The sequence below is a fragment of the Pristiophorus japonicus genome, chromosome 20, assembly GCF_044704955.1.
Source record: "Pristiophorus japonicus isolate sPriJap1 chromosome 20, sPriJap1.hap1, whole genome shotgun sequence".
Taxonomy (NCBI): Eukaryota; Metazoa; Chordata; class Chondrichthyes; family Pristiophoridae; genus Pristiophorus; species Pristiophorus japonicus.
The window spans coordinates 20,258,107-20,272,249 of NC_091996.1; the positions used below are offsets into that span (position 1 = coordinate 20,258,107).

The 14,143-nt window shown below is 45.9% G+C and overlaps 1 protein-coding gene across 2 annotated transcripts in view; it reads right to left on the bottom strand.

Moving 5' to 3' along the window:
• Window positions 1-14,143, bottom strand: part of LOC139232423 (torsin-1A-like) — a 56,698-nt gene that overhangs the window by 34,500 nt on the left and 8,055 nt on the right. The window contains exons 4-5 of one of the 2 annotated variants that reach the window (XR_011588004.1): window positions 13,091-13,218; window positions 4,588-6,334 (exon numbers count right to left, since the gene is read on the bottom strand). Coding sequence is in view for 1 of the 2 variants with exons in the window: in XM_070862578.1 (XP_070718679.1) it covers window positions 6,090-6,334; window positions 13,091-13,218 (373 nt within the window). In the remaining variant the exon portion in view is untranslated. Of the gene's footprint in view, window positions 1-1,839; window positions 6,335-13,090; window positions 13,219-14,143 lie in introns of those variants that run through there. The other variant, XM_070862578.1, reaches the window with a different exon arrangement.

Here is a 14,143-nt window from a genome sequence, read left to right on the forward strand (position 1 = left end):
CTGCAGGGTCTGAAGACGGAAAGTCGCGAGCTGGGTGCTGACGCACACCAACGACTGACCGCCCTCCCTAAGCGGGAGACTCAAGACCGCGGCAGAGACCCAGTGCTTCCTGTTGTTCCAGAAGAAATCCACCAGCTTCTTCTGTATCCTGGCGACAAACGCAGGGGGAGGGGTCAAAGTGACCAGCCGATACCACAGCATAGCGGCCACCAGCTGGTTTATGATTAGCGCTCGACCCCTGTAGGATAGCACTCGGAGCAGTCCTGTCCAGCGCCCTAGGCGAGCGGCGACCTTGGCCTCCAGCTCTTGCCAGTTCGCTGGCCAGGCTTCCTCGTCGGGGCTAAGGTAGACTCCCAGATAGAGGAGATGGGTCGTGCTCCAGGCAAAAGGCCTGAGCTCCTCCGGCAGGGAGTCCACCCGCCACTGACCCACCAGGAGTCCGGAACATTTCCTGGCGGAGGATGCGGCCGAGTAAATCTCCTGGCACTCACGCATCCTCCGCAGGTCAGCGGGATCCTCTACCGTGAGGAGCATGTCATCGGCGTAAGCCGAGAGGACGACCTCCACGCCCGGCCCTTGCAGAGCCAGTCCCGTCAATCTCGTCCGATGGAGGCGCAGGAAAGGCTCCACGCAGATGGCATATAACTGGCCGGACATGGGGCATCCCTGGCGCACCCATCTCCCAAGGCGAAGGGACGCCGTCAAGGACCCGTTAACCTTAATCAGATACTCCACGGCGGCGTACAAAAGTCGGATCCGGGCAACGAAATGCGTCCCGAACCCAAAAGTGCGCAGAGTTCTGAACAGATAGTCGTGATCCACCCTGTCGAACGCCTTCTCTTGGTCGAGGGATAGGAAGGCGACCGACAGACCAGCCTCCTGGGAGTGATGGATGTAGGTCCCGGACCAGATGGATGTTATCGTGGATTGTCCGGCCCGGGACCGTGTAGGACTGGTCGGGGTGGATCATGTGGTCCAGCACGGCGCCAAGGCGAGCAGATATCACCCTGGCTAAGATTTTGTAGTCCGTGCTGTAAATATTGGTCAGGACACCTGGGATAACTCCCCTGCTCTTCGAAATAGTGCCATGGGATCTTCGATATCCACCTGAGAGAGCAGACAGGGCCTCGGTTTAACATCTTATCTGAACGACAGTACTTCCAACAGCACTGCACTGGACTTTCAGCCTAGAGTTTTTGTGTTCAAGTTCCTGGAGTGGGACTTGAACCCACAACCTTTGGACTTGGGGGCAAGTGTGCTACCCATTGAGCCACAACTGACACACACTGAAATTTACAAAGGCCCTTTGATCAACCTCAGCTGTTTATAAGTAGGTACAATTACTGAGATTTTCCCATTAAGAACTATGGCCTTAAAGGGACAGGCCACGTTAGCAGCTGAACCTCACACGTGTTCCAGATCATCCATCGACACGACCAGGATCTACAAGTCTTTATTATTCTGAATAGTCTTACAATGTGAACTTCCAGGCTCTACAGATTGTGGCATATTCCTATCGCCAAACTAATAAACCACCAGCTCCCACAAATTACCCCTCCTGCCCCCCTAGTAATTAGTAATACCTATTCCCCCTCCAATCTAGAATGTTATTGAAGGAGGGTGGCAGTTTGTAAACTTTCATGTGCTCCAACAGAAGGCAGGTGGACCTTTTCCTGTTGTCACCACAGTGTATCCCCAACATGTCCATGAGTCCAAACTGAAGCAGAAACTGGTGACTCCAGATATGCCAATCCAGATTCTTGCTTCAGTTATGAACAGAGATTAACAATACAAATGTATCCCATAAACTTCTTTTTTTTTTAAAAACCCACACAGATATTGCCATCAAAACATTTTTATGAAACTGCAGCAGGTTCACAATTTACAAATTACTTGCGTTTACAAAATTTATATTACAGGGACAGAAAAATACTTGATGCATCGGCTTTTGCTGTTGATATAGACCCCATCAGTCAAAATAAAAAAACAATTTTGAACATTAAAGTATTAAAAAAAAAGTTTCAAATCAGCACACAACATATGTCAACGAGAACCGATGTTCAAATTTGTATTTTGTTTCGTGTCATAAAAATTATCAATTTACACAAGAGCAGAAATCCAGATTTGAAGTTTGGAAGATTCGGAGAAGCCAACCGTGAGCTCTTGCTTTGAAATACTTTCTGTGTGATCAATACATTAATACAATCCTACATTACAACAGAGACTACACTCCAAAAGTACTTCATTGGCTGTAAAGCACTTTTGAGACATCCGGGGGTGGTGGTGAAAAGCGCTATATAAATCCAAGTCTTTCCTTTAATACACAACCCACTCCCCCAGTCAAACCACAAAACGTTTAAAAGGGTCAACTGGAGCGGTTTGGATGGGAAAATAGGTGAAATAAGACAGATCCACCTCATTAAGAAGCCAAAAGAAAATTGGATGAACAATTTCACATTAGCCAGGATTTAATAGCGCAAGGGGGGGGGGGGGGGGTTATAAAAAGCAAAAGATTAGGGTGAGTGCAGTTTCTCCAACGTCTAAATACCATCGAAAGATAATTTCAATGGAACTGCATTTTTAAAATTAAATTTGCAAAACCAATCTGATCTACAGAGTCGACCTGGGCGACAAGATGGGGTTTGTAGCAGTCTGGGACTGGAGAAGTGCACCTGACTGACAACCAATACCTAGGATTTTATTGGCGAGGAGACATAGAAAATAGGTACAGGAGGAGGCCATTTGGCCCTTCGAGCCTGCACCACCATTCAATATGATCATGGCTGATCATGCAACTTCAGTACCCCATTCCTACTTTCTCACCATAACCCTTGATCCCTTTAGCCGTAAGGGCCACATCTAACTCCCTTTTGAATATATCGAACGAATTGGCCTCAACAACTTTCTGTGGTAGAGAATTCCACAGGTTCACAATTCTCTGAGTGAAGAAGTTTCTCCTCATCTCGGGTCCTAAATGGCTTACCCCTTATCCTTAGACTGTGACCCCTGGTTCTGGACTTCCCCAACATCGGGAACATTCTTCCTGCATCTAACCTGTCCAATCCCGTCAGAATGTTACATGTTTCAATGAGATCCCCTCTCATTCTTCTAAATTCCAGTGAATATAAGCCTAGTCGATCCAGTCTTTCTTCATATGTCAGTCCTGCCATCCCGGGAATCAGTCTGGTGAACCTTCGCTGCACTCCCTCAATAGCAAGAATGTCCTTCCTCAGATTAGGAGACCAAAACGGTACACAATACTCAAGGGCCTCACCAAGGCCCTTCCCTGTTCTTATACTCAAATCCTCTCACTATGAGTATTTTCCTTAAATTAATCCTAAGACAAAGCACCAGAGGGATTCGTGCCATAGAGTGGTCAGCCACAAACTCGTAATTGCAATTTCCCATCTCGGCTGGCTAACCGGATTGTGAGGGGAAAAAACCCCCCACAATTATTGCACAGTGCCCTGGAATGGTAGGATTTACCGTGGGATCAGCTCAGTCAACCCCGTGCTTGCAACTCTTCCCACCTTCAAACAGCCTCCTTAAAACCTAGCTCTCCAACCCTGCTTTCAGTCACTTCCCTAATTCAGGCCCAATGTCCAATCCCGCTTGGGAAGCACCTGGGAAGTTTTGCTGTATATGTTAAAATAAAAAGTGCCATACAAGTGCAAGTTGTTATTTAATTTAGTGATACCACCCTGCCGTTAGCAGGTGGAGGAACTAACTGCGCGCATTGTCCCTGGACCAATCACTGCCACCATATCCAACACTGGTCCTGGGAGACCCTGGCCGAAGATCGCCCTAGGTGGAGAAAGTGCATCCGGGAGGGCATTGAGCTCGTCGAAGCTCAACGCCGCGAGCGTGAAGAGGTCAGGTGCAGGCAGCGGAAAGAGCGTGCGACAAATCAGTCCAACGCCTGCCCACCTTTCCCCAACGAATGTCTATCCCACCTGTAACAGGGTCTGTGGCTCTCGTATTGGACTGTTCAGCCACCAAAGGACTCACTTTAGGAGTGGAAGCAAGTCTTCCTCGATTCCGAGGGACTGCCTATGATGATAATGATGGTCAAAGGAAATAAAATACTGTCCTCATCAGTCGATATTATGAAAAATGTTACATAGGAAATATTTTCAGGCAGTAACTTAATCTCAATGGTTCCGATGGTGGTTTGAAACCATTTGGTTGATTAGTAACCTTACTGCCTTGTAACCACTGGCAAATACCCATTTTTCTCTATTTAGCAGTTTTACAGTATAGAAATCCTTCAAATTCAGAATCCCACATCCATTTTCTGAATGCATGCAGGTGTGCAAAGTTAACTTTGAAAAAATCAAGCCGTATAATAAAGACATTTTTGCACCAACAAAAGTGCTCAGCCATTTTATCTCCAGGACCTGTGCAATACAAATGGGGTCACTTTTAATTTATGTATTTCAAAAATTGTCTTTCTGCAGGCGAGGGATTGTTAAACCGTCACTATCAATGACTGGGCAGCAAGAATCTCAATTTCCAGCATGCCAAATCAAACAGCATTCCCCCCCCCCCTCCTCCCACCACGAGAACATACTTCACTTTAACACTCACCCAACTGCTCCAGGCATCCTGAGTGTGGGGCAGGCTTGATGGAGCAGTTGGTCAGTTCCTGTCTGTTATTTTCAGACGTTACTGCATTAGAGGCAGCCCTGGGGGGGGGACTCTCGCTCATGATTTTAATGACTCGGGTTGCAAGTCAAGTGCTCTGTCCATCCGTGGGATTTGGTAAGACAGCGATGACCCTCTGCCATCGTCCATCTGTCTTTTGGACGAGGCACGATACCGAAACCTTGCCCTGCCTGCTCGAGTGGGTGTAAAAGGTTCCACGCCGCGATCTTGTGGTGGCGTGGCCAATGTCCCTCCCTTCACCATCATTGGAAACAGATTATCCTGATCAGGGTTACAGCCAAAACACTTCTACAGACGCCAACGGACTGATTTGGTTTCAGATTGCCAGCACTTGCAGTTGTTTTTTTTCAAAACTTTTCATCTGGTCATCCATTCATTTGCTCTTTGTGAAGTCACTAGTTTGTATTCAAAGCAAACACCGCTGTGCACAACTTGGCTACCACGTCAGCCGCATAATAACACGGACTCCATTTTAAAGTAATCCGTGGGTGGGTGGGAGGACTGAATGAAGAAAGGAAGGGAAGGGAAGGGAAAGGAAAGGAACACGGCTGTGCACAACTTGGCTACATTTATATAGCGCCTTTCGCAACCACCGGATAGCTCAAAGCGCTTTACAGTCAATGAAGTACTTTTGGAGTGTAGTCACTGTTGTAATGCAGGAAACACGGCAGCCATCTTGCGCACTGCAAGCTCCCACAAACAGCAATGTGATAATGACCAGATAATGTTTTTGTTATGTTGATTTAGATATAAATATTGGCTAGGACCCTGGGAATAACTCCCCTGCTCTTCTTCGAAATAGTGCCATGGGATCTTTTACATCCACCTGAGAGAGCAGACTTGGTTTAACATCTCATTCAAAAGACAGCGCTGCACTGGAGTGTCAGCCTAGATTTGTGTGTTCAAGCACTTGGCGTGGGACTTGAACCCACAACCTTCTGACTCAGAGGCGAGATTGCTACCCACTGAACCACAGCTGACACAGGTTAGACTAGCACGTTAGAACATCCTGGGGAACGGAAGTGAAAGTCCATCTTTCACTTTCCACTCCTGAGTGTCTGCAGAAACTCATTCTGAACAGATCTAATCTCAGATTCAAAGTGGAACCTGTGTTATTCCCCAGACCCTTAATGACACAGGATATTACAATTTTTAATTCTTTTGTGAAACAATTAAATATTTATATACACATTAAATGCTTCTTTAAAAAAAGTCCAGTAAATTAAATGATTTTCTTTTTCTGGCCCAATAATTTATGTCCCTAAAACAGGACACTAATCCGAAAGCTAATTGTAAATCATCAAATTATTTAAGCTAGCAACACGGTGAGCAGATCCCCATTCTACCCCAAGAAACAATGGTGCTGCTCACTGATGTACGATTGCACTTTCTTACACAAACATTTAAACAAGATTCCCTTGCAGTTACAAACAAAAATCCAATTTGGCAGACACCGTTTTGCAGCCCGTTTGAGAAAATAATTTATCGTCCTCCGGGATAAAGTTCATGGAATTGGCCACTTCTGTGATGATATCATTTCTAGGCTTTATGCCTCTGGAGACCATCTCGCTTCTCACGCACTCCTTGACATGCTTGAACTTCAAGGGTAGAAATGGGACAAAGTAATCGACAAGCTCTTCATTTATAATGTCGGAATTCCAGAACCCACCTGCAAACCAACACAGGAACACAAGTTAGTGGGGCAAACGAGGCTTGCAAGTCTAAAAACAAAATAATCCATTAGGCCAATTATAGGATTCTGTGTGTTTATTAAAAAAAAATTTAGTTGTCCAAAATTTATGTTATATCAGTGCTTTCCACAAAAGTAAGACACAGCAGTGTAATTCTACAAGCACCTAACCAACCAGTTTACAGGAGCAAATTAGTGACCTTGATCATCATATCAGTTGTTCACATGAGCAGCATGTCCAATACCAACCCGACCGGAGGGGAAACAGGACTTGGGAGTGGAATCATGGAATGCTACAGCACAGAAGGAAGCCATTCGGCCCATCGTGCCTGTGCCGGCCTTTTGGTAGAGCTATCCAATTAGTCCCACTCCCCCTGCTCTTTCCCCATAACCTTGTAATTTTTTTCCCTTCAAGAGCGCGGACACCCTGAGAGAGAGAGAGTGAAGGATTGGAGACGGAGGGAGAGACTGACTGAGGGGTTGGGGACAGTGGGAGAGACTGAGGAATTGAGAACAGGATCGACTAGGCTTGTATTCAATGGAGTTTAGAAGAATGAGAGGGGATCTCATAGAAACATAAAATTCTGACGGGATTGGACAGGGTAGATGCAGGAAGAATGTTCCCGATGTTGGGGAAGTCCAGAACCAGGGGTCACAGTCTAAGGGTAAGGGGTAAGCCATATAGGACCGAGATGAGGAGAAACTTCATTCACTCAAGAGAATTGTGAACCTGTGGAATTCTCCACCACAAAAAGTTGTTGAAGCCAGTTCATTAGATATATTCAAAAGGGAGTTAGATGTGGCCCTCACAGCTAAAGGGATCAAGGGGTATGGAGAGAAAGCAGGAATGGGGTACTGAGGTGAGTGATCAGCTATGATCATACTGAATGGTGGTGCAGGCTCGAAGGGCCAAATAGCCTACTCCTGCATCTATTTTCTATGTTTCTAAGGACAAAGGGAGAGACTGAGGGATTGGGGACAGAGGGAGACTCACTGAGGGATTGGAGACAGATTGTGTACCTTTTGACTTGAGGAGACTTATTTAAATGGAGTGTATTAGTGCTTGGTGAGGGTGTTTTTCCAGTGAAGTTTGGCACCTGTGGGCTGACAGTTGGTTAATGAGATATTGTATAATTTTATTGTAACATTAAGGTACTGAATGCTCTGAGTGTAACAATATTTGATCCATCAGGCACAAAGCACCTGGAGTAAGAGGAAAGATTCTATGTTTATGACCAGGACACTTAGTAAGTCTAAAAGAGGGAAAGGAGATTTTTTTTTTAGGTGATGAATGACCTGTTGCTTGCAATTCCTGTGCCATGTGGGAACTTCAGGACACATCCGGTGGGGACCACGTGTGCAGGAAGTGTCTCCAGCTGCGTCAGCTCGAGCCCAGCGTTTCCGAGCCCGAGGGGCAGCTGGAGTCATTGGGGGGGTGGGCATCAGGGAGGATGAGAGTTTCCTGGATCATACGTGCCCAGCAGGAGGTGGCCACCCCACAGACAGAGTCCAGGACAGTAAATGGGCAGCCACCCAGAAGGGAGGGAAGGGCAGGAGTCTTCAGGGTGTGTCACTCATCACACTCAAACTTTAGGAAGGATGTGAAGGTCCTTTGAGAGGGTGCAGAGGAGATTTACTAGAATGGATTCAGGGATGAGAGATTTTAGTTGCAAGGTTAGGTTGGAGAAGCTGGGGTTGTTCTCCTTGGCAACAAAGGAGGTTGAGAGGAGATTTGATAGAGGTGTACAAGATTATGACAGGTTTAGATAAGGTAGACAAAGAAAAACTGTTCCCATTACGAAAGGACATACTTGCTTTGGAGGCAGTTCAGAGAAGGTTCACTAGGTTGATTCCAGGGATGAGGGGGTTGACTTATGAGGAAAGGTTGAGGCGGTTGGGCCTCTACTCATTGGAATTCAGAAGAATGAGAGGTGATCTTATCGAAACGTATAAGATTATGAGGGGGCTCAACAAGGTGGATGCAGAGAGGATGCTTCCACTGATGGGGGAGACTAGAACTAGAGGGCACGATCTTAGGATAAGGGACCACCCATTTAAAACTGAGATGAGGAGGAATTTCTTCTCTCAGAGGGTTGTAAATCTGTGGAATTCGCTGCCTCAGAGAGCTGTGGATGCTGGGACATTGAATAAATTTACGACAGAGATAGACAGTTTCTTAAACGATATGGGATTAAGGGGATATGGTGAGCGGACGGGGAAGTGGACCTGAGTCCATGAGCGTATTAAATGGCGGAGCAGGCTCGAGGGGCTGAATAGCCTAATCCTGCTCCTATTTCTTATTAGCTGATGGCACAAGGACTAGGGGACACAAATTTAAGGTTTTGCGCAAGAGATACGGGGGGGGGGATGTGAGTGGTAATGAACTGGAACTCGCTGCCGACGAGGGTGGTGATTGGATAGGCACTGGAGGGAAATAAACTTGCGGGGCCACGGGGATAGAGCGGGGGAATGGGACTGATTGGATTGCTCTACAGAGAGACGGCATGGACTCGATGGGCCGAATGGCCTCTTTCTGTGCTGCAATGACTCCTTTTATTCAAATCTGCTTTGAAAGTAACTACCCTTTCAGGCAGCGCATTCCAGATCACAACTCTCTGCGTAAAAAGAAATGTTCTCGTGTCGCCTCTACTTCTTTTGCCAATCACCTTAAATTTGTGTCCTCTGGTTACCGACCCTTCTGCCACTGGAAACAGTTTCTCCTTATTTACTCTCATCATAGAAACATAGAAAATAGGTGCAGGAATAGGCCATTCAGCCCTTCGAGCCTGCACCACCATTCAATATGATCATGGCTGATCATTCACCTCAGTAACCCACCCCTGATTTCTCTCCATACCCCCTGATCCCTTTAGCAATAAGGGCCACATCGAACTCCCTTTTGAATATGTCCGACAAACTGGACGCCACAACTTTCTGTGGCAGAGAATTCCACAGGTTCACCACTCTCTGGGTGAAAAAGTTTCTCTTCATCTCGGTCCTATATGGCTTACCCCTTATCCTTAGACTGAGACTCCTGGTTCTGGACTTCCCCAACATCGGGAACATTCTTCCTGCATCTAACCTGTCCAGCCCAGTCAGAATTTTATACGTTTCTATGAGATCCCCTCTCATTCTTCTAAATTCCAGTGAGTATAAGCCTAGCCGATCCAGTCTTTCCTCATATGTCAGTCCTGCCATCCCGGGAATTAGTCTGGTGAACCTTCGCTGCACTCCCTCAATAGCAAGCATGTCCTTCCTCAGATTAGGAGACCAAAACTGCACACAATACTCAAGGTGTGGTCTCACCAGGGCCCTGTACAACTGCAGCAAGACCTCCCTGCTCCTATACTCAAATCCCCCTCGCTATGAAGGCCAGCATGCCATTTGCTTTCTTTACTGCCTATTGTACCTGCATTCCTACCTTCAATGACTGATGTACCATGACACCCAGGTCTCATTGCACCTCCCCTTTTACTAATCTGTCACCATTCAGATAATAATCTGCCTTCCTGTTTTTGTCACCAAAGTGGATAACCTCACATTATACTGCATCTGCCATGCATTTGCCCATTCACCTAACCTGTCCAAGTCCCCCTGCAGCCTCTTAGCATCCTCCTTGCAGCTCGCCCTGCCACCCAGCTTAGTGTCATCTGCAAACTTGGAGATATTACATTCAATTTCTTTGTCTAAATCATTAATGTATATTGTAAATAGCTGGGGTTCCAGCACTAAACCCTGAGGCACCCCACTAGCCACTGCCTGCCATTCTGAAAAGGACCCGTTTATTCGCATTCCTTGCTTTCTGTCTGCCAACCAGTTCTCTGTCCACGTCAATACATTACCCCCAATACCATGTGCCTTAATTTTGCACACTAATCTCTTGTGTGGAACCTTGTCAAAAGCCTTTCAAAGTCCAAATACACCACATCCACTGGTTCTCCCTTATCCATTCTACAGTTAGATCCTCAAAAAATTCTAGAAGATTTGTCAAGCATGATTTCCCCTTCATAAATCCATGCTGACTTGGACCGATCCTGTCACTACTTTCCAAATGCACTGCTATTTCATCTTTAATAATTGATTTCAGCATTTTCCCCACCACCAATGTCAGGCTAACCGGTCTATAATTCCGTGTTTACTCTCTCCCTCCTTTTTTAAAAAGTGGAGTTACATTAGCTACCCTCCAATCCACAGGAACTGATCCAGAGTCCATGGAATGTTGGAAAATGACCACCAATGCCTCAACTATTTCTAGAGCCACTTCCTTAAGTACTCTGGGATGCAGACTATCAGGCCGTGGGGGATTTATCGGCCTTCAGTCCCTTCAACTTCTCTAACACCATTTCCTGACTAATAAGGATTTCCCTCAGTTCCCCCTTCTCGCTATACCCTTGGTCCCCTAGTATTTTCGGGAGGTTATTTTCATGTCTTCCCTAGTGAAGACAGAACCAAAGTATTTGTTCAATTGGTCTGCCATGTTCTTGTACCCCATTATGAATTCACTTGATTCCGACTGCAAGGGACCTACATTAGTCTTCACTAATCTTGTTCTCTTCATATATCTATAGAAGCTTTTGCAGTCAGTTTTTATGTTCCCTGCAAGCTTACTCTCATACCCTATTTCCCCCCCTCCTAATTAAACCCTTAGTCCTCCTCTGCTGAATTCTAAATTTCTCCCAGTCCTCAGGTTTGCTGCTTTTTCTGGCCAGTTTATATGCCTCTTCCTTGGATTTAACACTTTCCCTAGCCACCTTCTCTTTTTTATTTTTACACCACACAGGGATGTACAATTGTTCCTGTCCAAAAACCGTTCATGACTTTGAACATTTCAATCACATCTCTTAACCTTCTCTGCTCCAAGGAGAACAACCCCAGCTTCTCCAGTCTCTCAACATAAGTGAAGTCCCCCATTCCTGCTATCATTCAATTTTCTGCACCCTTTTCAAGGCCTTGACATCCTTCCTAAAGTGTGGTGCCCAGAACTGAACACAATACTCCAGCAGAGGCCAAACCAGTGGTTCATAAAGGCTTAGCACAACTTCCTTGCTTTTGTACTCTCTGCCTCTTATTAATAAAGCTAAGGATCCCGTCTGCTTTTTTAAAAAAAACAGCCTTATCAATTGTGTTTTTTTCCAAAATAACAAAGTTCACCCTACGGTCATCTCCAAAAGCTCATGGAAAGCGGTAAGCACGTTTAGGTGTCTTAGCAATGTTATGGAATAAACACAACGTTTTTTCAATCGGGTGGGAGCTTTTTGAACTGGAAAGCCGAGGTGCGAGAGCTCTTGGAATTCACTGTCACATTCAGAATAATAATGGTAACACACTCCATTTCCACCCAACTGCATGCATCCTTGTGCAGTGCCAGTGTTGGAGGACGATGCAGCTCTTCTTTAGCTATCAGTGTTGGATTTCTCACTTGCACCTATATAGTTATACAGATCCAAGTTACAAGTTTATAAAATATTGCAAGAGAAAAAGATTTCATTTCACAACAGTGGTAGTTTTACATTGCCGTTATCAAATATTTTTGCATTAAAACTAAACAAAATCTCGAGGTTTATCAAAGAAACACATTCTGTATGAAATTCATACCCTCCTCCACCATCTATCTGAACACAATTTCCAGCAATGCTTCTCCCTGGTGGTTTTGCCATTTTAGTTCTCCCTTGCATCAAAACCCATTCTGATGCTGAAGTTATGCGTGCACTAGAGAAGGGGGTCTATTGGGACCTGCCCACATCTACACTTACCCAATCCAGGAAATGTCAGAGTGCAAAGCAACAACATTTGTACAGTATTTCATCACCATTGGTTTTCTAAAATTCATTTCGGGATGTGGGCGTTGCTGGCAAGGCCGGCATTTATTGCCCATCCTTAATTGCCCTAGAGAAGGTGGTGGTGAGCCGCCTTCTTGAACCGCTGCAGTCCGTGTGGTGAAAGTACTCCCACAGTGCAGTTAGGGAGGGAGTCCAGCGATGATGAAGGAACAGCGATATATTTCCGAGTCAGGGTGGTGTGTAATTTGGAGAGGAACTTGCAGGTGATGGTGTTCCCATGCGCCTGCTGCCCTTGTGTGGTAGAGGTCATGGGTTTGGGAAGTGCTGTTGAAGAAGCCTTGGCGAGTTGCTGCAGTACATCTTGTAGATGGTACATACTGCAGCCACGGTGCGCCGGTGGTGGAGGGAGTGAATGTTGAAGGTGGTGGATGGGGTGCCAATCAAGCGTGTAAATGTGATCATCACCCAACTAATATAAATGGGAATTCCACAGTGGAACTGTATCATGTTCTCAATTGGAAACATGTTGTGCATGGTAAACACAAGGTCACAAACGTTTTCCTTTCGTGCAGCAAGAGATCACTGGAACAGGGATGGGCGCCTTAGAACTTGCACTTGGTGGTCGCTGGGAGCAGAGGGGACAATGTCCAGGGTACCAGTAGCAAGACACACGTTTTCAGAGCACAATGGCTGCACCAGCAACCTTACTTTGCATGGGTTTTCTTGCAACACAGATATTGTAACTGCAGTGCCAAGGCCTTTAACATGTTGCTTTACAGGCCATGTTAGAGTGGAGGCAAGTCCTCCTCGATTCCGAGGGACTGCCTGTGATTTACAGGCCTAGCTCTAGGATGACAGAACTCGGGGAGGACACATACTTCCAACTGAAGAAAACACATCAACAATACCGGCAGCTTATCTGAACACCCTTCTTCGGGAATAAAGAAAGACTCACTGTGTCTGTTATTGAAAACGGCCACGGATATTTTGGACTCCAAATCTTCCAACTGGATTTCCTCCCTGTCTTTCTGGTTCCTCCAAAAATCTAGCACCAACTGGTTTATCTGCTCGCCTCCTGCATTGCTGGTTACGAGACACAATAATGTACACAAGAGGCAGTGAGATGGGTGAACTTTGCCATCAACAGATACACATTACAGAGCCAGCAACTATTTATGGTAAAGAAAGAAAAGACTTGCATTTATATAGCGCCTTTCACGACCACCGGACATCTCAAAAGTGCTTTACAGCCAATGAAGTACTTTTTGGAGTGTAGTCACTGTTGTAACGTGGGAAACGAGGCAGCCAACTTGCGCACAGCAAGCTCCCACAAACAGCAATGTGATCATGACCAGATAATCTGTCTTTGTTATGTTGATTGAGGGATAAATATTGGCCTGGACACTGAGGGTAACTCCCCTGCTCTTCTTCGAAATAGTGCCATGGGATCTTTTACGTCCACCTAAGAGAGCAGGCGGGGCCTCGACTTAACGTCTCATCCGAAGACGGCACCTCCGACAGTGCAGCACTCCCTCAACACTGCACTGGAGTGTCAGCCTAGATTTTTGTGCTCAAGTTCCTGGAGTGGGACTTGAACCCACAACCTTCTGACTCAGAGGCGAGTGTGCTACCCCCTGAGCCACAGCTGACATTCCACTGAGCAGTTTGTTATTCACTGTTGTTAGGTGACCAAGTTACACTTTCTTCAGACACTACATTAATATCTTTTGTCACGAGAGTCTCCTCGTGACTCTGCAGAAAGATGTTCAACAATCTTTACTGCGTTCCTAAGGACTTAAAAAGTATTTAAAAAGCGATCGCAAAGATTATGTTACTCCAAGCAGTTTTCACAATGGACAGCAATTGAGGATTATCAGGAGCAAGACCGTGCACGCAAACTAAAAATACGAGATTAGAGTCAGCTGACACTGTATGACTGGCAGAATTTTATTTAAATCCAAAAGACTGCGGATGCTGGAAATCTGAAATTAAAACAGAAAATGCTGGA